The sequence below is a fragment of the Aquila chrysaetos genome, chromosome 4 (genome assembly GCF_900496995.4).
Source record: "Aquila chrysaetos chrysaetos chromosome 4, bAquChr1.4, whole genome shotgun sequence".
NCBI classification, from domain to species: Eukaryota; Metazoa; Chordata; class Aves; order Accipitriformes; family Accipitridae; genus Aquila; species Aquila chrysaetos.
Window position 1 is genome coordinate 51,040,275 of NC_044007.1, and position 24,240 is coordinate 51,064,514.

At 41.2% G+C, this 24,240-nt stretch overlaps 1 protein-coding gene across 12 annotated transcripts in view; it reads left to right on the forward strand.

Annotated features, from left to right (window-relative positions):
- ZNF521 (zinc finger protein 521) overlaps window positions 1-24,240 on the forward strand; it is a 239,993-nt gene that overhangs the window by 73,716 nt on the left and 142,037 nt on the right. For all 12 annotated transcript variants that reach the window (XR_003923035.2, XM_030011930.2, XM_030011919.2 and 9 more), the window contains one exon: window positions 20,227-23,579. Coding sequence is in view for 11 of the 12 variants with exons in the window: in XM_030011919.2 (XP_029867779.1) it covers window positions 20,227-23,579 (3,353 nt within the window). In the remaining variant the exon portion in view is untranslated. The remainder of the gene's footprint in view (window positions 1-20,226; window positions 23,580-24,240) is intronic.

Consider the following 24,240-nt stretch of genomic DNA (forward strand, 5'->3'; position numbering starts at 1 on the left):
CAATATTTTGAAACAATAATTAAAAAATTAGCAATCCATGAGTTAATGTATGCTTCAAAACCCTAATCATTATTTCCTTTTCCTGTTTCTACATGATTACAAAGAAAGGATCTGTTTTTCTCCAATTTAGGGAATGTAAATTAAAGTACACAGAACAGTTTATGCTGTGGAAGGTTTTAATTTTACATAGAAATATTTAAAACAATTTTGATTAGCTGGGTTACAGGCTAAATCTGCAGTGAAATACTACATAATATCAGTGAATTGATACACAGCTACATGAGTTCCCTTAAACTGTTTTTTTAATGGGAGGAAAATATTGGGAGCTATATATTCTCCTCCTTACTAATGGGCATTTGAAAAAAAGTTCAGTCCCTGTACTCTAAGATGGCACATGGGACTGTAGTCAACGTAGCTGAATGTGCTGTAGCGTTTTGCAGGCAACTCAGGGATACCCACCACTGTAGCCCAGTCATCACTAACGTATCGCCTTGCTCTCGATTCCCTATGAAGTTTTCTGTATCTGGATGATTGAGTTTGAGCAACTACTTACAGTTTCAAAGGATTTGGATAATGTTACACTGTAGGGTTGGAAATCTCTTTGAATACTGTGTTGCAAAGGGACAAAGACATAGTTTCAATGCATTTATTAGGCCCCTGCTGTAGAAGCGAGGAACAATAAACCATCTTTTTTAAGTTAAGAGATCTTGGAACAGGCCGCTCCAATAAATCTGGGTTTAAGAAGTGAGGTACGTGCTGCAGTGCTGAAGTTGTTTATTCATCTGGAGTGTATTAGGCTCTTGATTAATAAGAAGACATCTGCAATTTTACATAAGAAACAGAGCGGGCAGTTTGGCAGTTGTAAATGGAAATTGGGAGAGAAGAGCCAAACCTATACAAAGTCGTTGTCTGCTCCTCGTTGCCACTGATCTTGGTAATAATTATTATTATAGTGGTTAAAAATATACATATTGATAAAATGTTTCAATCTGAGGGGCTCAGCAGCTTTTTTTACAAGAACCACACATCTTTAAGAACTGGTAGCTTTTCAGACAGCTCTATAAAATGAAAAGCTGTCTTTGTGTGCCTAATCTGATCTCACAGGTCTCACACTGAAGTCTGACAAAAGTAACACATTTGAAGTCCATGAATTTACACTGATATAAGACTGATGTAAGTCTTGATGTATATGATGTAAGTGATCAAGAATTAGTCCGCATCTCTCCAAAATGTGAGAGCAAAATCTTCAGTAGAGAAGTAGAATGCCTGTCAGAGACACACCTTTCATGGGAATAATCTTGCATCTAAATTTAAGAAGGCTTAAAACATCCAACAAGTAAATTGGGCAAAAACTGTGTAAAGCCCAAAAAATAAACTGCTGCATAACACGTGAAGTGAGTGTGATGACTGAGAACTTCACTGAAAGCCAGTAGGGTTTGGGGAGGTGGTGTTTTGTTTCTTTTAAATGGAACACTTAACTATGCAAGTACATAGTTTGGTGGAGAAAATAGAACTCAGAGTTTCACACAAATTGGTTCCCAGTTAGAAATTGATTGGGAGGGCCAGCAAACAAAGCATTAGTGGATTAATTTCAGGAAGTCACATGCATTGTTAATAATCCATAAAAGGGCAAATTCTGAACAATTGAACATCTCACTCCAAAAAAAATGTTGATAATATGACTCAAATAGAAGATCAGCACTTCTTTCACTAGAAAAGGGCAAGTTAATTCTTGCCAAAATGATTGGGAGTACAGGAAATTTTCAATATTTAGTGTTGAAAACTTGACCAAAGCAATTTGATCCTCTTGGCACTGCGAGTTTAGTCAAAGTGTAGGGCGATGGTGAAAAAATGAGAGGAACTATAGAGACACATCTGAAAGTTTTCCAGAGTCGGCTATAAAGCAGGACTTTACTAAGTTCAGAAAGTGGAGAATACACAGGAATAATTTTGATCGTTTTGCAAGCCATCTATCTCCCTTTCATGACTCCATAAATGTTTGCGGCAACTCTTAATAAGGAAATATAGGATTAGCAAAACAATGCATGTTGGTTAGCCTTCAAGGCAGTTACAGCTGGAAGTGGGGAGCCATGCCATATGATCAAGCAGCTCTTTATGGATCTTCTGCAAGCAATTCTTGGACCTGCGACAGGGCCATTAAGTGTAGTTTAAGAAGTTGCTCTAACTATACCTGAACACACTGAGACTTGACATCCGACTACATAGTCAACCACTGTGGAGCTCATTGTAGCTGACCTGTGGGAGAGGTACAGTTTGGCCATTAGTGTCATCAAAAATGTGTTAACATATGTATTTCCTTTATCATACTGCTGGGCCAGCTGAGAGACCACCTCCTTCAATGCACTAGTGCTGCAGTTGTACCCTGTGAGATGCCTCCAGCCAGCCAGCCGGCTAACAGGGACGGAGCCGGGAGCAGTGCAGTCCCCAGGAGGAGTTCTCACTTTTGGAACCTATCTGCAAGCTCTGGCTCAGTTAACCTTGCAGACTTTTCTGGAAGAGTGACTTGAGAAATACGGGTTTGTTTATTTTTATCTGGAATGAGTTAAAGACATAATTTACATCTCAGGGTCTTTGAGGAAATTTTTGGAAGAAGGGAAAGCTTTCTTTTTGGATGTGCCTTTATTTATGTATGTATAAAGTACACATACACATTATTTTCCATATATATGTTTCATATATATACTAGCTTTCCGAATAGTCACTTCAGAATGCATTTTGTATATGCAAGTTAGTGGTTAGGTATTCATACTTGGTTAAAAAAAAGTTTCATAATTAGTATAAAATAAAATCACAGTGTGCTTTTGCTGAAAATATTTATTTGTGGGAAGTTAAAAAAATTCCTACGATACAGACTTTTTTAACATAACTTACTGAAGAGCAGGAACTGTCATGGTAGCATATAAATAGGGCAGATGGAGATAGCCCCTTGAGGCTATGGGACTTGAGTTAATAAACCTTGAAAAGTTACCATAATTTTCATTTTGTATTTTCCTCATGAACCCAAGTAATATAGCTCACTCGTTTTGAATATTACCACTGGACTTGCAGGCAATAAGTTTGATTTTCTTAAATGCTACATCTAACCAGATCCAGACCAAAGCTAAAATACTGGTCCTGTTAAAGTTAATAGCAAAATTCCATTGGCTTCACTGGGGCCAGGATTTTATTCTGAGGCTAGATTTTAGTATATTACAGTATTTTGGTAACATAAGTCAAATGAAACAGCCTAGTGTTCAAAAGGTTGGCCAATTCTTTTTCTGCTAGTCCTCCTCTGTATCTGTTGGATGTGTCTGCTAATATTTCATTGACATAAATGACTTGCTAGAAGTTTCCTCAGTGTGTTCAGTACATCACCAGTATATCATGCCTGCCACACACAGAATATTAGCTTTTTTGCAATTAAATACATGGGGAAAGGGAGGAATGTAGTTGAGCTTACAAAAATGATTGCTTAGGGTTAAATTCTTCACAGAATATGAGTAGGAGCTTGTGATAAATCTAAGTCAGGGTCATGGATTCTTTTTAGCTCACATAAGATAATCAGAGGTGATACAAACTGCCTCTTCAGTGGAACACGGGTTTTAGCTTGTGAAGAAAGCCGGCAGATTGAAGTATTTCAGAGGCAGTGATTTTGTATCAAATAGCGACAGAGATCTGGAAGTTTTCTGTGGAAATAAAGTGGTCCAATGTGGGGATGGTAAGCCTGGGCTAAAGTAGCAGACATTAGAGCCAAGGAACAAAAGCCAAGTATTTATGTAGAAAATTCAGAGAGAATACAGCCTTTCTTCAGCCATCCCACTCTCTAAGTAGCAGACAGAGTATTGTACCACTGCACTCTAAAATCCCAGCTCACGACTGAATAAAACCAAGAAAACAGATCCTGCCGTAATAAAAACACATGTAAAATTCCTGGAAATGTTTCCTGTTACAGGCTGCCTGGTTAGTATAGGCTGCCTGCACATTGGTACAAAGTCAGCAATTGTCTGCTCTGATGTTGTTCACATTCCTTTTTGCCAGGAAGATGAAGATCAGACCGGAAGGTTATCGGTCTCCTTTGCAGCCATGTTATGATCAGAAGGAGTAAAAAACTAATTGTCTTGATTGCATTTCAGATTGTTTTGTTTGGGTTTATGCCCATGAGATAAAAAGCCACAAAACAGGCTTTTTTTCTGCCATGGTAAAAGCCAGAGAAGAGCTTTTGCTTTGGAGTTGATACAGAGTGGTCCAAAAAATGTCCTGCAAGCCAGATCCAGTCCACAGCATGATTCTGCCTGGATTACCAATTTTTTGAAGTGACTCTGTGTTGGGACTGTAGCTCAGCAGGAACAGCTGTTACTGGCTCCTCTTGATGGTCGGGATGCTCCTGGTGCACCCTTCATTCCCCAGCTCTTCGCTCCTCAAGCTGCTACTGTGTCCATGTTGGAGGTGAGGGCTCCTGTCCTGTGACTATGAAGCCTGGCCCAAGGAGGTGATCCAAAACTGGCATCTGGCCTAGAGCAGTTAAATGGTTGGACCAAATGGGTAATACCTTATCCCAAGATGAGTATTTGCTTTTTTCCACAACGCAGTCTTCCATTATATCTCCTTTTTTTTTCTCTGTGTTTATGTGGGATGTGAAATATCAGGGAAGTTAGAGGTTGCGGTTCCATTAACAGGCTGGAGACATTACAATATATGATACTTTCATTTGGTCTGCTATGAACTGTGCTTGCTTACAGGAGGTCTCAGTATATTTGCAGGCATGTAACATATGTCTCCAGTAGACATGTTTTACAAGAGTGAAACTGATTGTAGCACAATGCCTGCAAGACTGCGAAAAACGGCGCGGGGGTGGGGGGTGGGGGGGCATTTAGACAACATGCCTTGAGGCTGCCTTCTTTAATGGGCATGAAATAAAGAAGCAGGAAGTGTTCTGGGATGTGGAAAGACACATTTTCAGGCTAGTACAGGATACAAGTTGGGAGTATTATTGACCAACATTGTAATGTTCCTTCCCCAGCAAGAAGGGCCCTAGTTCTACATCCTCGTGATGAATTTCCAGCTTATTTGAACAGTTTGCTTATTTATCTTGGCCAAAGACCATACTGCAGTCATCTGGGCTAGACTACTGTAATGTGCTCCTAATTGTTTCCCTTGAAATTGATCCGGAGCCTCTTTGGGGTGGAAAGCTGATATATTAAAAAATGCAGCCCCATCCATGTAGCTGTTCAAATTTTAATCCCCCAGTTCTTGGGCAGCAGCCCTGCACTCCATGTCCCTGTCTGGCAGTTGCTCGCAGTTGGACATAGTCGGCTTTCTCTCCCTGGGCTGAGTCAGGCGCGGGCCGAAGGCAAGTCTTTTTTGTCCTCAGTTGTGGAACTCCCTGCCAGAGCCCCTTGCTGGCTGCCTTTAAGGCAAGCTGCAAGCCCTGTTTATTTCAGTTGGCCTATCCATGACTGTTTTATGGGCTCCCTACCTTTGTTTTTGCATCTGCTACCCTTTTGTTTTTCTCTTTCCTCTAACTAGTCAGGAATTGAATCTTTTGGGGCTGGCAGGTCCCTTTTGAGTTCTGTGTGTATAGCATATTGTAACATGCTATTAGATTTTGCTTTCTACTTTTACTGTTTTGCATTTGGCTCTTCATGCTACTTGGCTTGCAATTGGTGCTTTAGAAAAGATCAAATAAATATATAATTGTGTCAAGTCTTTGTGCAAGAAGGTTAAATCCAGTATCCAAATATAGAAGAGTGTGTTTATGGGGAAACTTAGTACTGAGAGAATTAGAAAGAAAGCTCCAATTAGAAAGAAAGCTGATTTCATGCCGTTTGCAATGCCATGTTTTCTTTAAGAGAAAACTTCCACTGTAATTAGCAAGAAAGTGCAGCCTACCGGCCAATGCATTACCTAACACAGAGCCTGCTATTCAGTCTTAGAAATAGATTGTGCTTTTATATGCTCCTCTGGAGACTGACAATACTGTGAAGTCCAGTATCAGCAAAACAGAAGTCTAAACACAAGCAGAGTCAGGAAATCTTGTACAATAGAGGATAAATAGTGATTTTGTTCATTGGCCACTTCATAAGGAAGCATGTAAATGTAATTGTGGAATACAATGGTCTGTGCTTCAAATACTAGAAATAAAGTGTCATATTTTCCATCCCGCATGAAATGATTTAACTGTTACATACATACCTGAACCCATGTGGATGATGTTGTTATTTGTGTTTTGCTGGCTGCCAATGGATCAGCAGAAGTTCAGGTCTTTGTTCTAGAAACTGCACAGGAACCAGCAAAAAGATGTGCTTTACCTCACATTGAGATAAGTCTGATAACATCAACCAGGGGAATGAAATAAACAACTAGGAGGAAGAGGAAGTAGCAGCCAAGTGCTGTACAAAAAGCAAGGGTCTTAGTTCATATATTGTCATCTGAAAATGGTTTATGGGCACTAAAACAGAGGAGTGAACCCAGGGCTAAGGTCATGCCGCTTTGCTGAGCATTGGGAATCCAGGAAGTTACATGTCATCCACCTAAAGAAGTTCCAGTTGTAAAATACTGTCAAAACCCAAGATGTTTAGGGCAGCTTGGTCCTGCAAAACAGTAAAATTATTAATCACTTGACTAATCCACATTAATCAGTACAGCCTAGTAGCAAAATTATTAATCAGCTTGATGAACTGAGCAATCTTGCAAAGAAATGAGTCTACTTGGAATTTTAAAAGTGATAAAAGATAGAGTGTAAAACAAAATGACTGGAAAAGATGCAGAATCTCCTCAAAACCAACATTATCTCTCATCTCGCTGTTTGCATTTCATCCATCTCCAGCAAGAGCAAAACTTGCATGCAGGCTGGTATTTGGAAAGCAAAGTATTTGTTCTCTGTGTGTGAGAAGAATGAATCTCTCCTTCCCACACACAAACACAGAGAGAAAAATAAAGCTAAATGTAAAGGTAGATGTGTGAGAGGGGAAAGGAGAGCGAGTATTTGTTTCTTAATTGTGAGGAGAATTGTTGTTAGGCTTTTAAGAGTAAAACATGTAAATGAGTACAGAAACAGCATACAACATCCAGAAATTTAAATGCAATCAGAACATGTTAAGATATATTGGAAGATGGGGTAAGAGTCTCTGAGGCCTCAAGAAGCCTCAGGTGATTGAAGGGAATGACCTGGTGTGTATAGCACAGCCATCCCACTGAAGCAAGGAAAAATAAGGCAAAGGGTAGTAAACAAAGTTCGATCAGTATATTTCAGTACTGGAAGTAATAAATAATAATTGTTGGTGGGAGCTGAGTGCTTCACTGACAAGAACAACATGACAATAACTAACTCATCCCAGATGAAGAACAAAATCGATTTTTTTGTAGATACATGGATGGCTAATTGAAAACGTGTGAACATGAACAATTACAGAATACAGAGAAGGGTCTTTCTGTTAGCTGTTAATGATATCTCCACTCCCTCAAAACGTATACTGTCCTCACATTCCCTTCAAGGAGAGGCACAACGCTCTGCTGTCTTCAGACACTTGTGCCTTTTGTGGCTCTCCAGGCTGGAAATGTTCAGAACCTGAGGAAAAGGTGGCAGTGTTTCTGCCGAGGAAGGACCACCGCTTTCTAGAGCAGGTTGATGACACAGGCTATTGAGTCCTTACAGAGAATTGTTTGTCTTCTGGTTTTAGATGGCTTTAATTCCTCCAAATTGCTCCTTGAATAATAGGAAAAAGGCAATTTGAATTTCAGTGACAGATTGGACATAACAGGTTGCAACTATTAGGTCTAATTTTACCATACTGAGAAATAAAATTGCCTAAACATAAACATCGATCACTGATGCAGTAAATTAATTTGTACAGAAAAAGTAGTTTAACTGCAGTGCACATTAAACATAGAAAATTTTCAAAATTACAGCTCTCTGAATTAATTTGTACACTTGTTTACTTGTTAAAAGCAAAGCGTAACTTCTTTTTCTTTTTTTTCCCTCCTCTTTGTGACTTCAAATTGTGAAAAGCGAGGACAGTCACTGATTGTCCAAAAAAGACAGATAGAGCTCTACAGCTGTGGATGTAACTTAAGTTCATTTGTTTGTTTGTTTCTGAACAGGTTAATAGAATTACTAAAGACCTCTTTGAAGTCTTATTTCATTCTAGCAAGCAAATCTAGCATTTTAATAGGCTTGAATTATGTTTTGTTAAGAATTGGTGGTGTGAAGTAATTAAAAAATTTTACGATTTGGTTCAGCAATGAGTTTACATTCAAGTGTGTCCTCAGGCTTATTTAAACTGTTGAAATCTTCCAAACGGTTTCATGAAAAATGTCATATGTATTGTTGTCCTTCTACTACAATCTCTTTTCAAAAAATCCACACATACTGCTATCCCACATTTTAATATGGTATCTAGAGACTTAACATAGGTGCTGGCCAACTTTTCTTCATTCTGGCAATTGCTGTTTATAACGTGCTTATTGTTTTACAAAATGAAGAAGAACATGCCTTTCTTATTTTAAGCCACGGCTATAATGTTACTGATCATATGCAATCACAAGTGTGTATATAAGCTGTATAAAGGTTGCCTAAGTCACAGTGGAACAGGATCTGCCAATGCGGCTTATTTTGATGGTATCTGGTGTCTACTGTTTTCAAGGACAGTAGTTCGATTCAAACACAATTCTGATAAGTGGCAGGTTTTCATGTCTTTAATGCCCTGACAAGGGCATCACTCTCAAGAGAGGGAGGTGAAACCATTTGGATGAGAATTTCTTCCCCTCTCCTTTGTGCTGACACACCAAGATAATGGACAATTAATAGGGAACCTTCTCTGCAGGGAAAGTCTAGGGTTATCACTAATATAAAAGTGCTCATGAAGTGTTTGGACACAAAAGGGAGAGAAAAAATAAACATAAAAAAGTAGAAAGCAGGACCAGCACAAGGCTTAATGTTCAATTACATGTTTTTTCACCTGAAATTATGGTGAATGATTTTTCAGTAGCAGCAGCTGTAACTTGTTAGACCTGGTTCACTGCTTGTGACATCAGGCAAAGGACAAGAGGCATCTTAACCATTTGTATCTTTTTTTGTGGTAAGTGAGAAAGCTGGCTTGTGTATTTCCTGGAGATACCAGTTAGCAGGGCTGACTGCTCTTAGTTACTAATTGTGTCGTGCTGTGAAGTTTAACCCGCTAGGATATGGAGGACAGGTCTAAGTAAACTGCTTCTTCACCTTATCTTCTGATCCAAGAACAGGCTTGCAGGATGCTCTTTAGGCTCACCTTCAGTCTCATTGCTTCCATTTAGACCATATGTGGGATTACTTTCCTTTTCTGGCCCTCAGTGTGCACACTTCCCCTTGCTCTGGGGGAAGGCTGGTTTACAGATTGTGAGTCTGTGCAGCCCTTGGGTTTTTTTCGCTGGGCAATCCCAGCAACTCTCAGATGCTCCCAGAACAGTCCGCTGCCCCTGAGGTCACCTGGAGAAGGAGTTGCTGGAGGTCAGCAGAGCACTGCTCACACTTACAAGTCAACAGGCAGACTGCCTTGGGGATTATTACAGTGGCTGTACCTGAGCACCAGATTTAGAAACTGATGATGTGATTGTGTGCCTCTGTTGTCCAAGTAAACAGAGAAAAGACATACAATGTTTCCTGAAGTTAGACAAACCCAAGATTAGTCTAAACTGAGAGTGGAACAGGTTAACTGATCTTTCTCTACCCTAAGCTTTCATTTGTCCCTAGCAGCACTGAGCTGTCAATACAGTGTACAGCTACTGATAAGTATGGGTTCTCCTCAGCCTGAAGAGATCTGCCTGATAAGATAAGATGGCCTTAAAAAAGAGAGAGGGAGAAAGTACGTTAACTGCTTTGACTGCAAAATACCCCCTGGTAGCCAGAGATAAGACACCTTGAGCTGCTCAGAAGACCTTAGACAGGATGTAAATGAAGCCAATAAAAAAAAAAATCATTTCAAATCCAGCCGCTATTCTGCTCTACTCTTATTTCCAGCTCTGACAGCAGAAGGCTTAATTTACAGTACTTCACACCGGGCTGCCATTCTATACTGAGGAAGCTACAAAGGGTTGGTTTAGATACAGGCTTTAACAAAGCGGAGATCTCTTTATTTCTGGAGAGGCCTGTATTTCAGACAGTTAATCATGAGTTTCAGCAGGCTTTGGTGAATGGAAATTATACAGAAGAGAAGGAAAATGCTGCCTTTTGCAAAGAATTTCCCCTTCTTTTTTATAATTAAATCACCCAAATAAACCTATATGAACATGAAAGGACTGAATGAAGCATATATATTTTAAATGCAACTCTTACCATGCAAAATTCCACATGGAAGGACTGATGTTCTGCAAGGTAGGAAGACAGTAGGTGTGACAGTTTACATGTGACAGCTTCATACTAGGATTTGGTCTCCTGACCATTCTGAACTGGGAAATTCAATAGGTCCCCCTTACATGCTAAACATCCTGTAAATTAGTGGAAGCCACACACACCTACCAACCTCTGCCTGTCCCATGGCATAGACATCCACATGTGTTCCCATTCAAGTAACCTGGCGAAATGAGGGTCAGGGAGAAGGGGCTGTATTGTCTTGCACAGCATTTTGACTACAGTGAAAAGGTTCCTGAGACAAATTGCCCCAGTGTGACTGTGCTGCACTAGCATGGGTGTAAGCATTTGTCTTGCCATTCTGAGCACTGTCTTGGTTTAAAAACCAAGGTTACCTTTGCTTGGGGACATCACTTTTAACAGCTGTGCAGCACATCTGCACTAACAGCCAGATCTAAAAAAAGGAAGTCTAAAATGGGATGTAGATGGACTATAAGAAGCTAAATAGAATTGGTTATCCAAAACCTACCTCTCTGGGTTCACCCCATTTTGGTAGGCACCTCTTTTTTTCATGAAAGGTTTCTCAGTTATCTGTGGTTTGGTCTATGCAAACTACCCTAGTGTGAGCATCTGGGTACCTATCGCCTTTGATCAGCCTGCTGCACGGAGAGCATCATACTAAGCCCAGGACTCGGTGGGCACTTTCAGCGGAAAGTGCTGTGTTCCTGTCTTCCCTATATAGGGGCCAGGTAGGTAGAGTATTAAATGGCCTGAGCCTTGTTTCAGTTCCCTCAGCATTCTGAGGGGATTCAAAGCCACGTTTCCTGCCTCTGAACAGAGGGTCTTTGGTTGTGCAGAGGTCTCTTCCCGTGGAAGCTGGGCTTACTGAAGCAAAGAGTATCCTATTCATAGGGCTGGTAGGAGCACATATGAGAAGGAACTACTAACCTACTGAGAAGGACACTCATTTAGTCCAGGGGTTCTTGCAGTCTGGAACTTGTGCTTAGGTTTATTTTTATCCAGTGCTTCTTTAATGTATAAAGAGCCCAGTACTCCCCTCTCCCAGCTGAGTGCCCAACCTGCGAGGTTGCGGACCTTTTCCTGGTCGTCCCCCCCGAGCCCCATGAATCCTGCTTTCTTTGCTTCTTAGGCTCCTGGAGACACCTAAGTCCCTTTGCAGATCTAGGTCCAGGAGTTTTCACCTGTGTAAATAAGACTGCCACCACATCTCTGTCATTCTAAGAAATAAGCAGTTCTGTGTTTATTTACTGTATTTAATTCTAGCACACTGTAAATTAACACTGATACGTTTTTGAAAGCGCTAACTGCCTGCATTGCTTTTGCCTGATCTTCATTTCCTTTTACTTCCCATTTCCTATAAAAGGTTTTGCGATCTTTGCCTGGGTTTCTTTCAGATGCAATTATTTACTCCCTTCTTTCTCCCCACCTTTCTTTTGGTTCTCCACACATTGCCTTCCTTCTTTTCTTTGTCCTAGTTTAGCCCCCTCCAAAGTGTGTCTTGCTGGTGCTGTTCTGGTCTAGAGGCAATGAAGCAATGAATTGGGGTGGTTGAAATGTGGGCACAGGTGGGAGGGACCCGCATACATGATAAAAAAAGGGGGAAGGAGGCCAAGTATGACGTACACCCACGGCAATCCCTGGAGACCTTCATGATTAAACTCTAGATTAACTGAAAGAAGGGCAATACTCAAACAAGGAACCAAGGTGGTGCTTGACATCTCAGGGGTTTCTGCCTGCAAATTCTGCCCAGGGGCTCCATCTTTTGTCTGAGCCTCCAGCTAGGGAGGTTTTGCCAGCCTGCCCTTCTACCCGCAGGGTCTTGGGGCTGTGTGGGAATGGGGACTTGGAAGGCAGCTGTGAAGCGGGCTCTCCTTCAGCTCTTAGGGCCCGAGCCTCTGGACCGTTTGATTTTGGGAAGGAAAGAGAAAGAACAATGCTTCTCTGACTTCAGACACACTCCTTATATTGTGGCCTGGGAAAGAAAGAAGCAGTCAACTCATTTTAATACCTGTATGTCACTGGAAGGTTACTTTGATGACTGGGACTCTGTTATAGGGGCTGCTGTCCCTGAGACTTCTGTACACTTCAGCAGCTTTCAAAAGGAGCTGCAGCGCGTGGGCAGGTTGGAGGGAGAGGGTTTCTGGTCCTATTCATGGTGTTGCCTGGGGAGAGCATGACCCAGTGAAAGCAGAATGCAGAGGAAAGTATTGGAGTCCAGTGAGGAACCTGAGCTGTTATCCCCTAGTCATTTGCTGTTCCTAATAAGCAGTACAAATACTGTTATCAGCACAACAAATTATAATGATTATTTTCTAGCAAAGACCTGATTGAATCACTACTTTCAGTACATGGGGTTGTTAATATACAGATTCTTGGGAGATCATTATTACGTGCAAGTTTGCTGGAGTATTTGAATGGGCTTTTTGCTCTCCCATTATCTTGATTCTAAATGTAATTATTCTCAGGGTGATTTTTCTGACCCTAGCGTCAGATGGAACAAGCCTGGTGGTCTCTGACTCATACTGTACAAACAAACAAAAACAACTACTAAAAGAAACAGCAACTTAACAGCGGAAGAAATACAGTGTAAATGTGTTTGTCACATTTAAGCAGTGGACAAATGAGCTAATTTGAACCGCTTAGTGCTTGTATAGTCACAACTAAACAACCCCTGTAAATTAATTGTGTGACATGCGATTCCCAATTATGTAAAGCAGTATAATAAGCTTTGAGGATGGTGACTGTCATTAGTTATATGTACAGGACTGTGGAAGTTACTTATTCTTTTTCTTTGCCTGGAGAGGCACAAAATACCGCTTCCTCAAACAAGCAGAGGGTAGCTCTGTTTCCTTCTAGTTGCAAATTGGGTTTTGTGTATGATTTGAAAGGTGGAGCAGAATGTGAACTGCTTACATTTTCTTTAATTTGGCTGTAGAAGATGGAATTCATTGGGCTCCGTCTGTTCAAATGAACTTTGAGCAACAATCAAGGAAAACATTTATGCTCCTCTCTACATATGTAATAGTAATATGTCTTCTGAAGAAGACATAATGGAACTGGAGGCTTAGGTTACCTTAGGAGAGCAATACAGGAATGTTAACTACTTATGTAGGCATTAAAGGCATTTTATAAAAGCAAGCAGGTTTTTCCTGCAAGGTATTAAAGTGACTTATTTGTTGTTTCTAAGAGCTGTCTTTCTTCTGGTTATGAAATTTAAAATGGGGAAACCTCCCTACTAGCTGTCTCAGTTCTTTTGGTCAGGAACCCCTGTATGTTTCTCCCCCAGTAATCTTAACTGTTAGTGCATTTAATTGGTGCTCCCAAAGTGGTTTTGAAATATTGATAGATTTTAAAAAACATCTGTAAATTATAAATAATTTTTAAAGTTCACATTTCTCTTTTGAATGCCCATTACAGAGTATTAGTTTTCAAGCCATTTAATAAGTTATGAGACAAATGAGTGAGTTTAGTGTGGGGTCACTGATGTGAAAAAAATGTGATGGTTATATTAAAGTTGTAGCTTTTCCAAAACTATGTACATTTCTATTGCAAGTAAATGGAGAATATTATGTAATAATGTATATTTTATTTAATGTGATTTTAAAGGTTAGAGCTATCTACTAATTCTATTAAAAACTTCAAAACTGTAGTTTGTTTCAGTGACACGTGTTAGGCCATCACTGAAGTCATGTTAATGTTTAAACACTGTCCTTTGGTCTTCTAGTTATTTAGATCTATTCAGCACACAGCAGAATAGTGTTTTATTTCAGCAATATCTAACCTCTTCATTTACTATTTATTCACACCTGCATATTCCCCTAAGATTCCTTATCTCATTTTCAAGGTAGCCCTGCAGACAATTAGTGGTGGTAATAATATAAAATGTGTCCAGCACTAGAACCTGAAATGGCCATTACAAGTAAACTATATGATATATAATAACCACTCCACTCAATTACCTGCACAAAAATGCAAAGATTTAAAACTGTGGAGCTCTATCATACATCCAGTTAACTGACCTACCTACCTGCTATTTAGTCCTTCCTTTCTTACAGTTCAAATTCTATCTTGTAGAATGCCATCTGGTAAATTAGCAAAGCTGTATGTTTGTATATGTTGTCCATCCCTTTCAATATGTGTGTATGAGCACATACATGCGTACGCAGTGGTATATGAGCAGGTCTTCGGCTGGTGGTTGGACAACAAACAATAACTACACAATAATTCAACGCATACATGTACATTCATAATCCATGTGCCTGTGGCAGTATGTAGTGGATGCGTTTATGTGCTGCTGCCTGGTATACTTGATTTGTCATTTTTAGTATCTGTTTCCGTCCTATGTAACCCGTTGTTACAAATTTTGTACCTGTTAAAGAAACCTTGCTATTCGGTACTTCAGATCACATCCTGGAGGATAGTTCTGTGACCAGTCTGCCATTGCCATTAAGGGCGCAAAGTAGTGAGAACGTATCAGCAGGACCCAGAGCCAGGGGTGTCTGTCCAGCTAAACTGCTGGGCTTTCTCTTTGGTTGGGTCCAGCAGCTTAAGCATTTTGCCAGCTCTGTGTTCCAGGGGGAGAAAGGATTTTTCTTGCAGGGATGGCTCAGACCTGGGAGATACAGGTTCTGTTTCCTCCTTTGCACAGATTACATTTGTAACCTGAGGCAAACAGCTCCAGCTTGTCTGTGCCCCAGTTACTTGAGCAGCAAAATGGGGAAAATAGAAAATTGCTGCTTGCAGGATGTTGAAAATATTAATTTGTTCGTATTTGTAAACTCTGTTCTATCAGAGGAACCTTATGTATTATGGCACATAAAGGTTTCCTGACATTTGCTTTAGGAATGTGGCCATTTGTCTAGTGGCAGCAAAACCATGTTTAAATCATACAGAAAAATAAGGCATGATAAAGCAAGTGCCCTGAAGTGTATTCCAGCCAAAGCATGCATATGTCATAAACCTTCCTGGTAACTAAGTGACGTTTTTCTGAAGCAGTACTGTTAATTCAGTCAGCGGCACTAGGGATAAGATCACTTTTAAGACCTCACGGCTACTGGGGTTGGCACATGAGTGGCTGGCTGCTAACTCCACAGAGGTGCTTTTGTGCTCTGATGCTTCCCCCTTCCTCCCTCCCCTTTCGTGGGATAACTCCTTCTGGTATTACTTCACTTTTCTGTTAGTGAGCACTTTCCCCCATAAATATGACTGAACAGGTGTTACTCTGCTACTAACTGAGTTTCCAGCTGTCCTCCTCTAACACAGACCAGGCAAAATCTGTTGTTTCGTCCTATTAGACAGACTAGAGAACTATCAAGCCTGAGATGGAGGTCTTCCTCGCAGGATATGGTAGTTTTGTTGCCAGAAGATGGTCAGGAAGGCCTGGCTGGCTAACAAAGACAGTCCTTCAGCTGCTGGGTGTAGTTCCAGTTTTGCATCCCCTTTGGCAGCAGCACAGAGACTGCTGCAGTGTGGCCAGCCAGCAAAATTAGGAAATAAGGACCTCTTTTATTTACTCAGGCTGCTGAATCATGGGCATTCCTGTCTGCTTGGAGAAAAGTCAGGCAGCTCTACTTTCCACTGGAAGTCTCATGAGTGCTTGGTACTTTCATCTCAGAGTGTTCACACACTTGTTTTAATGCGCTTTATGGAAATGGTGAAACTCAGCAAGTACAGTTGGTGTAGAAAAACATCTGCACTAACTATTCACACACATTTGCATCTTTAAATAGACTTTTAGGCCTTGTAGCTGATTTTCAGCAAAGTTTTTTGGTTGTGAGTGCTAGAGCTTTCTTAGAGTCAGCGAGTGTGAAGTGACTGGTTCCAAAAATTAAAAATTTACATGGACATGCTAAGTGCATCACATTGAAACTCAGAATACTTGCCATAACACAGAAAAGGCATTTACAGTAAGTAGCACTTAGTGAGTGCAGAAGGAAAAAAAAATAAGTCGATACAGAAAATATATTTTAAAGCTCCATAAACACTCTGTTGAATACCTGGAGCCCTATTCTGCCTCAGATGGATGTGTACCACTCCTGGGGACTTGTATGTGTGCATCTGAATTTGGTCCAGAGTATTTTAAAACAGCTTGTTATAACATTAAAAATCAGTATTTGTAATGTTGACGTAGCTTGGTGGGTAGGTGTCTGCAGATTTATATACACATGGCTGTATGCAGAGTAGCAGCAAACTGTATTTTCTATGAGAGTGATCAGCAAAAAGGGGTTTGCAGTCCTTTACCCCGACAGCAGGTCAAACTTTACGGCCAACCCAGAGTCGGCTCTGTGGTAAGTGCCCCTGGGAAAGCGGGAGTGGAGTCCACATCCCGAGCCTGCCGGTTAGCTGCGGGGACCTTCCGTTTAGCTCCTCCATCAGGCTTTAAGTGCCTAGGTCAGCTTGCCTAACGCCTGCGCACATGGAGTAGCCTCAGCGCGGGGTAGCAAGCCGTGGATCGCTGCCATTTTGAAGGAGATGCTCTTAATGGTTGCACATTCATTTTATGGGGCAGTATCTTTGTGGGGAAGGGTGGGGAGACGGCAGGGCAGGCAGTGCCATCACTCACATCCTGCTGTAGCAGTAGTTACCCTTAGTCCAGCTTTCCTTCTTGATCACTGACCCCGGATCCATTCCTAGACAGCCCCTAAGCTCCCCGAGTGCATTAGTCCATTGCACACAATGTTCCCGGTGTTCAGGATGGAGTCTGCACAGCAAAAGTCACTGCAGCGAAACGTTTCCCTTATCGCAGAAGGGAGGTTTCAGAAGTCCTTCTGCGGGTCGCTGGTGGCCGAGAGGCCTGCCTTTGGGAACCCTTTGTGTGAGCGCAGCCCAGGGGCCCTCCTTCCGCAGCATGGTGGCCGGCTGCCGGTGCCCCTTCCACGCCGGCTCTCCCCCGCCCCGCCGTGCCGGGGGGAAGCCGAGGAAACGTGGTGGCCGCATTGTTAGGCTCGTACTCAGGAAAATCCTGTTGTCCTCTGCCGTGCGCTGTGTGGAATTCCCCCTGCCTTGCTGCTTCTTCAGCAGCTCTGAGAGAGTGAGAGATTTTCACATTTAAGCTAAAAGGACGCAAGTTGGACTCGTAAGTGGTTTACTCTTCTCCTTTTTGCACAAAGATAATTACTCTGCAGCATCATTATGGTCTCGCATTAAAAAACCCAACAGCAAAGTGACACACAGAAATATTTATATTTGCCAGTTGGAAAGTAAGAACCGGCTCTGTGCTGTAGTTACACTATTCCCCCTCCGCTTTTCTTACCTTGTATAAAAGCTAAAGGAGAGACCCCCAAGCAAACGAGGAGAATTGGATGGGGGAAAGGGGCTGCCGTTGCTTATACTGTGGTCACACACAGTGCTTGATCCTGACCCTGCTGCCAGCCTGACAGCCTACTGAGATCCACGAGCCAGGGGGAATAGTTGTATAATAGGTAAAACTGGACTGGCAGTGGCCACAAAAAGGAAGTGATTTACTGCTGTGTCAGTGATGGTACACTATTTATAACACTTACTATATATTCCTCTAAACATTTATACAATAATACATCATTTCTGCATAGGATATACATTTTAATACTAAAATTGGTTACAAAATATGTTGCCTAGGCAGTTGCAGACTATTTTTCTTCAGTCGGTTGCTTGACATAAATTCCTGTTTATCTGCCAGCAGTGGTCGTATGTCAGAAATATATTTGATTTTTAAAGGACAAAAGGTTTTCCACTTCAAAGACCTGGCTGAAAATGTTCACTTAAAATAAAATTAAAAATGTGGCAAAAATGAACATCTTTTTTTGTGAATAGTTGTTCCACTGTTTTTGATCGTTTTCAGTTGTAGAGTCAAACCCAGCAATTTGAAAGGGTAGTACACAGATTTACATTGAAAGTCTCCTGTGAATATTGCAGTCATTAATGTACCAACTTAAAAACTCACCTGGCTGGTATTACTTCGTTGTGTGACAATGAGTAACTTTCCTTCAGTTCAGTGGGAAGCATTTTAGCAGATGATAGTACTTCTGCTGGAAGGGAGAATTTTTATTTTTCCATTTTTATCTTAAAAAATGGAACACCTTTGTTTTCAGTTCAAAGATGTGGCACTTGGGCTAGGGTTTGGGTTTGTTATTTAAATACATACTATTAGTGCAGATTCGTACATAGGTAAATACAGATATATATTGTGTGTGCGCGCGATAGATGTGTGTAATTTGTGAAACCCTCCTCTTCAAGATGTAAACAAGAGGATAAAAACCCATGCAGTTTCCAACTTATCCTGAAAAGCATTGTGTCAATGGGCAGGCATCCAGCAATGGTGTTTGGTTGTTTTCTCAGAGTTAGATGGTTGCCATCTGGCATTGATAGTGAGATGGCATTGTCATCAGTTTCTAGATGCAGGAAAGGAATGAATCCTCATCTGTTTCCTGTGGATAAGCAAGAGGTTGATAATCTAGTAAAATCTTGTTACCTTAAAGAAAGCAGGCTTGGAATTTGTTTACATAATATAGGCCAGCTCTAACTTTTCTGTTGGTGTAGTAAATTTCTTGAGAGAAGGCTGAAGATGTTAAGAAAACTGCTTTGCAAGAATACTTTAAGAAAGGTATTTTTCAAGAGGTTTATCCTGTCTTTTTCTGTACTATTACTGTAGTCAATTTACTTTTAAAAGGAAAAAAACCCCAAGCATCGCCCCTGGAAAGGAATAAGGTCTTTCAAGCATTCTTTTAATATTTTTAAAGAAGGTTTAGGTTAAGATAAGTATGATCATTGTAGTGTTGTAATCTACATTTAAAACAAAAGGTGCAAAAACTGTACACCACATCTGTTGAAAAAAATAGTTACAACTTGCTGTGTCTAGAGATGAGGTAATACCATGGATAACTAGTTCAGTTTATTATCTGGCTAGCATTTCTCTTTTGTCTTTTCTTTGTTACTTGTAAATCTTTCAGCTTTTACCATAATCATTTACCATTTTTCCTGTTTCCAGTTTTTTACAAGTTGCTTTGTCTGTGATCACCTCACAGTACAGGTTCTGCTGGACTGAGGAAGTTCAGCTGGCTGAGACCTTTGCAAAAAGGAAGAAATGGTGGGCAACCTCTTGAACTTAAAAAGGAAAAAAAAATGCTATTCACAACTGACCCTTTTGAAACTTTCTCATTTTCCTTGATCCTGGCTGTTGGTTTGTTAGTTTGTTTTGAACATTTAATGATCCAGCTGCCAGCTTTCAGTAACTGAATTGTATCATTATTGGAGAAATCTGGTTGCACTTTATTAGAGAAAACATCACTGTTTATATTGTTGTCCTGTTCCTCCCCTGTAATTTTTCCTATTATTGTTTAGAGTAACACCCAAGTCTCTCTCAGTAATAGCCTTTAAAAGATTTCTGTGTTCAGAATCAACTTCAAGGGAAAAAAAACCAAACAACTGTGGCAAAGCAGGGGGAATCTTTTCATTAAATATTAGGCATGTGGGTTGACTGTATTAATTTTAAATCATTCCTGTAATATTTTCTCCTTTCCTTTGACTCTTCAGATGCTCACATAATATGCAAATCATTTTACAATGGATACAAAAGAAACATTAAATATATTAAAATCTGCATTTTAATAAAGTTGTCAATGTATAATACATATCCTGCAACTGAGAAAGAATGATAAAAAAGCAATAAAAAGTTAATATAGGCACAGAACCACAGAACTATCTAATAACTTTTAATGTTTTACAGTCTGATAAAAATAAATGTGATCTTGAAGCTGTTGGATACAGGTGTAAGACATATCCTAGTCTGCGTTTAATATGTTTTAGCTATTGAGGAGTAGCAGATCTGAGTTGTTCATATGCATTTGCTGTTTCCTTTGAACTGTAGGGATTAAGCTTGTGGGCATGTTTCTTTCTCATTTCAGATGGAGTGGATGTTGAGGATGACCCCAGCTGCTCATGGCCAGCATCATCACCTTCTAGCAAGGATCAGACTTCCCCGAGCCATGGAGAAGGTTGTGATTTTGGTGAAGAGGAAGGAGGCCCAGGGTTGCCCTATCCATGCCAGTTTTGTGACAAATCGTTCAGCCGCCTCAGCTACTTAAAGCACCATGAGCAAAGTCACAGCGACAAGCTCCCTTTCAAATGCACGTATTGCAGTCGTCTCTTCAAACACAAACGGAGCAGAGACCGCCACATAAAGCTTCATACGGGAGACAAGAAGTATCACTGCAGTGAGTGTGATGCAGCGTTCTCAAGGAGTGATCATCTTAAAATTCACTTAAAGACTCATACGTCCAACAAGCCATATAAGTGTGCCATTTGTAGACGTGGATTCTTGTCTTCTAGTTCGCTGCATGGTCACATGCAGGTTCACGAGAGGAACAAAGATGGCTCTCAGTCCGCTTCCCGGATGGAGGACTGGAAAATGAAAGACACTCAGAAATGCAGTCAGTGCGAAGAAGGCTTTGATTTTCCTGAAGATCTTCAGAAGCACATTGCAGAATGTCACCCCGAGTGTTCCCCTAATGAAGACCGATCTGCTCTTCAGTGTGTTTACTGTCATGAACTCTTTGTAGAGGAAACGTCTCTGGTGAATCACATGGAGCAGGCTCATAATGGTGAGAAGAAGAATTCATGCAGCATTTGCTCTGAGAACTTTCATACTGTGGAGGAGCTGTACAGCCACATGGACAGTCACCAGCAGCCAGAGTCATGCAACCACAGCAACAGCCCGTCTTTGGTAACTGTGGGCTACACCTCAGTCTCTAGCACCACTCCAGATTCGAATCTCTCCGTGGATAGTTCAACAATGGTGGAAACAGCTCCTCCTATGCCAAAAGGTCGTGGAAGGAAGCGGGCGGCTCAGCAAGTGCCAGATATCACTGGTCCTTCGAGTAAACAGGCAAAAGTTACCTATAGCTGCATTTATTGCAACAAACAGTTATTTTCCAGCCTTGCAGTTTTGCAGATACACCTGAAAACTATGCATTTAGATAAACCCGAACAAGCCCATATCTGTCAGTATTGTTTGGAGGTATTGCCATCTCTCTACAATCTGAACGAACATCTTAAGCAAGTCCATGAAGCTCCAGACCCAGCACTGATTGTTTCTACCATGCCTGCCATGGTGTACCAGTGCAACTTCTGCTCTGAAGTGTTCAATGACCTCAACACCCTTCAGGAACACATCCGATGTTCTCATGGTTTTGCCAACCCTGCTGCTAAGGACAGTAATGCATTCTTTTGTCCCCATTGCTACATGGGATTTCTTACAGATTCTTCTCTGGAAGAGCATATTAGACAAGTCCATTGTGATCTTAGCAGTTCCCGTTTTGGTTCCCCTGTGCTTGGAACCCCAAAAGATCCAGTGGTGGAAGTGTATTCTTGTTCTTACTGTACAAATTCTCCAATATTTAATAGTGTTCTTAAACTGAACAAGCATATCAAGGAGAACCATAAGAACATTCCTTTGGCACTGAATTACATCCACAATGGAAAAAAGTCCAGAGCCATGAGTCCCTTATCTCCTGTAACCATTGAGCAGACCTCTTTAAAGATGATGCAGGCAGTTGGAGGTGCTCCTCCTCGTCCTGCAGGTGAATATATTTGTAATCAGTGTGGTGCTAAGTATACTTCCTTGGACGGTTTTCAGACTCATTTAAAAACACATCTTGACACTGTCCTGCCAAAACTGACCTGTCCTCAGTGCAACAAGGAATTTCCAAATCAGGAGTCTCTGCTGAAGCATGTTACCATTCATTTCATGATCACCTCAACCTACTACATCTGTGAAAGCTGTGACAAGCAATTCACTTCTGTGGATGACTTGCAGAAACACCTACTGGACATGCATACATTTGTGTTCTTCCGCTGCACCTTGTGCCAAGAGGTTTTTGACTCCAAAGTCTCCATTCAGCTACACTTGGCTGTGAAGCACAGCAACGAAAAGAAGGTATACAGATGTACGTCTTGCAACTGGGATTTCCGCAATGAGACTGACCTACAGCTTCATGTTAAACACAACCACCTGGAGAACCAAGGCAAAGTACACAAGTGCATCTTCTGTGGTGAGTCCTTTGGTACAGAGGTAGAGCTGCAGTGTCACATTACTACCCACAGCAAGAAGTACAACTGCAAGTTCTGCAGCAAAGCTTTCCATGCTATCATCTTGCTGGAAAAGCACTTAAGGGAAAAACATTGTGTTTTTGAAACGAAAACTCCAAACTGTGGAACAAATGGGGCATCTGAGCAGGTTCAGAAAGAGGAAGTGGAACTCCAGACCTTGTTGACAAATAGCCAGGAGTCCCATAACAGCCACGATGGCAGCGAAGAAGATGTGGACACATCCGAGCCTATGTATGGCTGTGACATTTGTGGAGCAGCTTATACCATGGAGACTCTCCTGCAGAATCACCAGCTTCGAGACCACAACATTCGACCTGGAGAAAGTGCCATAGTGAAGAAAAAGGCTGAACTCATTAAAGGGAATTACAAGTGTAATGTGTGTTCTCGAACATTCTTCTCTGAAAATGGGCTCCGAGAACACATGCAGACACACTTGGGACCAGTGAAACATTATATGTGCCCAATCTGTGGCGAGCGGTTTCCATCTCTTCTGACTCTTACTGAACATAAGGTCACACATAGTAAGAGCCTGGACACTGGAAACTGCAGGATTTGCAAGATGCCCCTCCAGAGTGAGGAGGAATTTTTAGAGCATTGCCAAATGCACCCTGACTTGAGGAACTCCTTGACGGGGTTCCGCTGCGTGGTGTGCATGCAGACAGTGACCTCCACGCTGGAACTGAAAATCCACGGCACATTCCACATGCAGAAAACTGGAAACGGTTCTGCTGTGCAGTCCACAGGGCGCGCACAGCATCTCCAGAAACTGTACAAGTGTGCTTCTTGCCTGAAGGAATTCCGCTCAAAACAGGATTTAGTGAAACTTGACATCAACGGTCTGCCATATGGTCTGTGTGCTAGCTGTGTTAATCTCAGTAAAAGTGGTAGTCCAAGTGTCAACATCCCTTCAAGCAGTAACAGACAAGGCATGGGCCAAAATGAGAACTTGAGTTCCATTGAGAACAAAAGCAAGGCAGGGGGACTGAAGACTCGATGTTCTAGTTGCAATGTTAAATTTGAATCAGAAAGTGAACTCCAAAACCATATTCAGTCAATCCACAGAGAGCTTGTTCCAGACAGCAACAGTACACAGCTGAAAACACCACAAGTATCTCCAATGCCCAGAATCAGCCCCTCCCAAACTGAAGAGGTAACCCTTTTTTCTTTGCTCTTGACACCTTCCATCCTTTTGGAAAAAATCCCCCTTTCTTCAAGCTGTCTTGTCACTTGTCATGAAATGCTTAGGCTGAACCATGTTACATTTCCATCCGTAGCCATTAGCTAGTAATTACTTGCTTCTTGATATGCCTTACATCTTGGATTGAATTGTGCGGAATAGGACTAATTCCAGTCTCCCTAGGATATTGTCTTCTGTATCACTGAGGAGACCTATCTTCATGCCAGCACAGCTGAGATCTGGAATCTTATCCTAGCTCCCTTACGCATTGGAATCCCCAGCTAGGAGTTGTGCTTACGGCAGAGAGCAATAATGACAGAGGAGTAGAATACAGTGAGCCAAAATGCTGGCATAAGCGGTGGATTTTTAAAAAATATTTGTGAGCAACAAATTGAGGGGTTTTTTTGTAAATTGTGTTGTAGACATTCATTTTCCCTTCTTATAGCATATTTTGATTAAGTAGAAGTGCAATGCTAGCCTAAGGTAAATTGGGAAATCAGTCCTTTGGATGCAATTCCTTGTGTTTTTCTTTCCATTCCTGATGAAAAACATTTTGATGTCACTGAAACACCTAGTGCCTGATGATTGAAATCTCATTCATGCAGCGTAACTTAGAAAGTAAATATCAAACTCT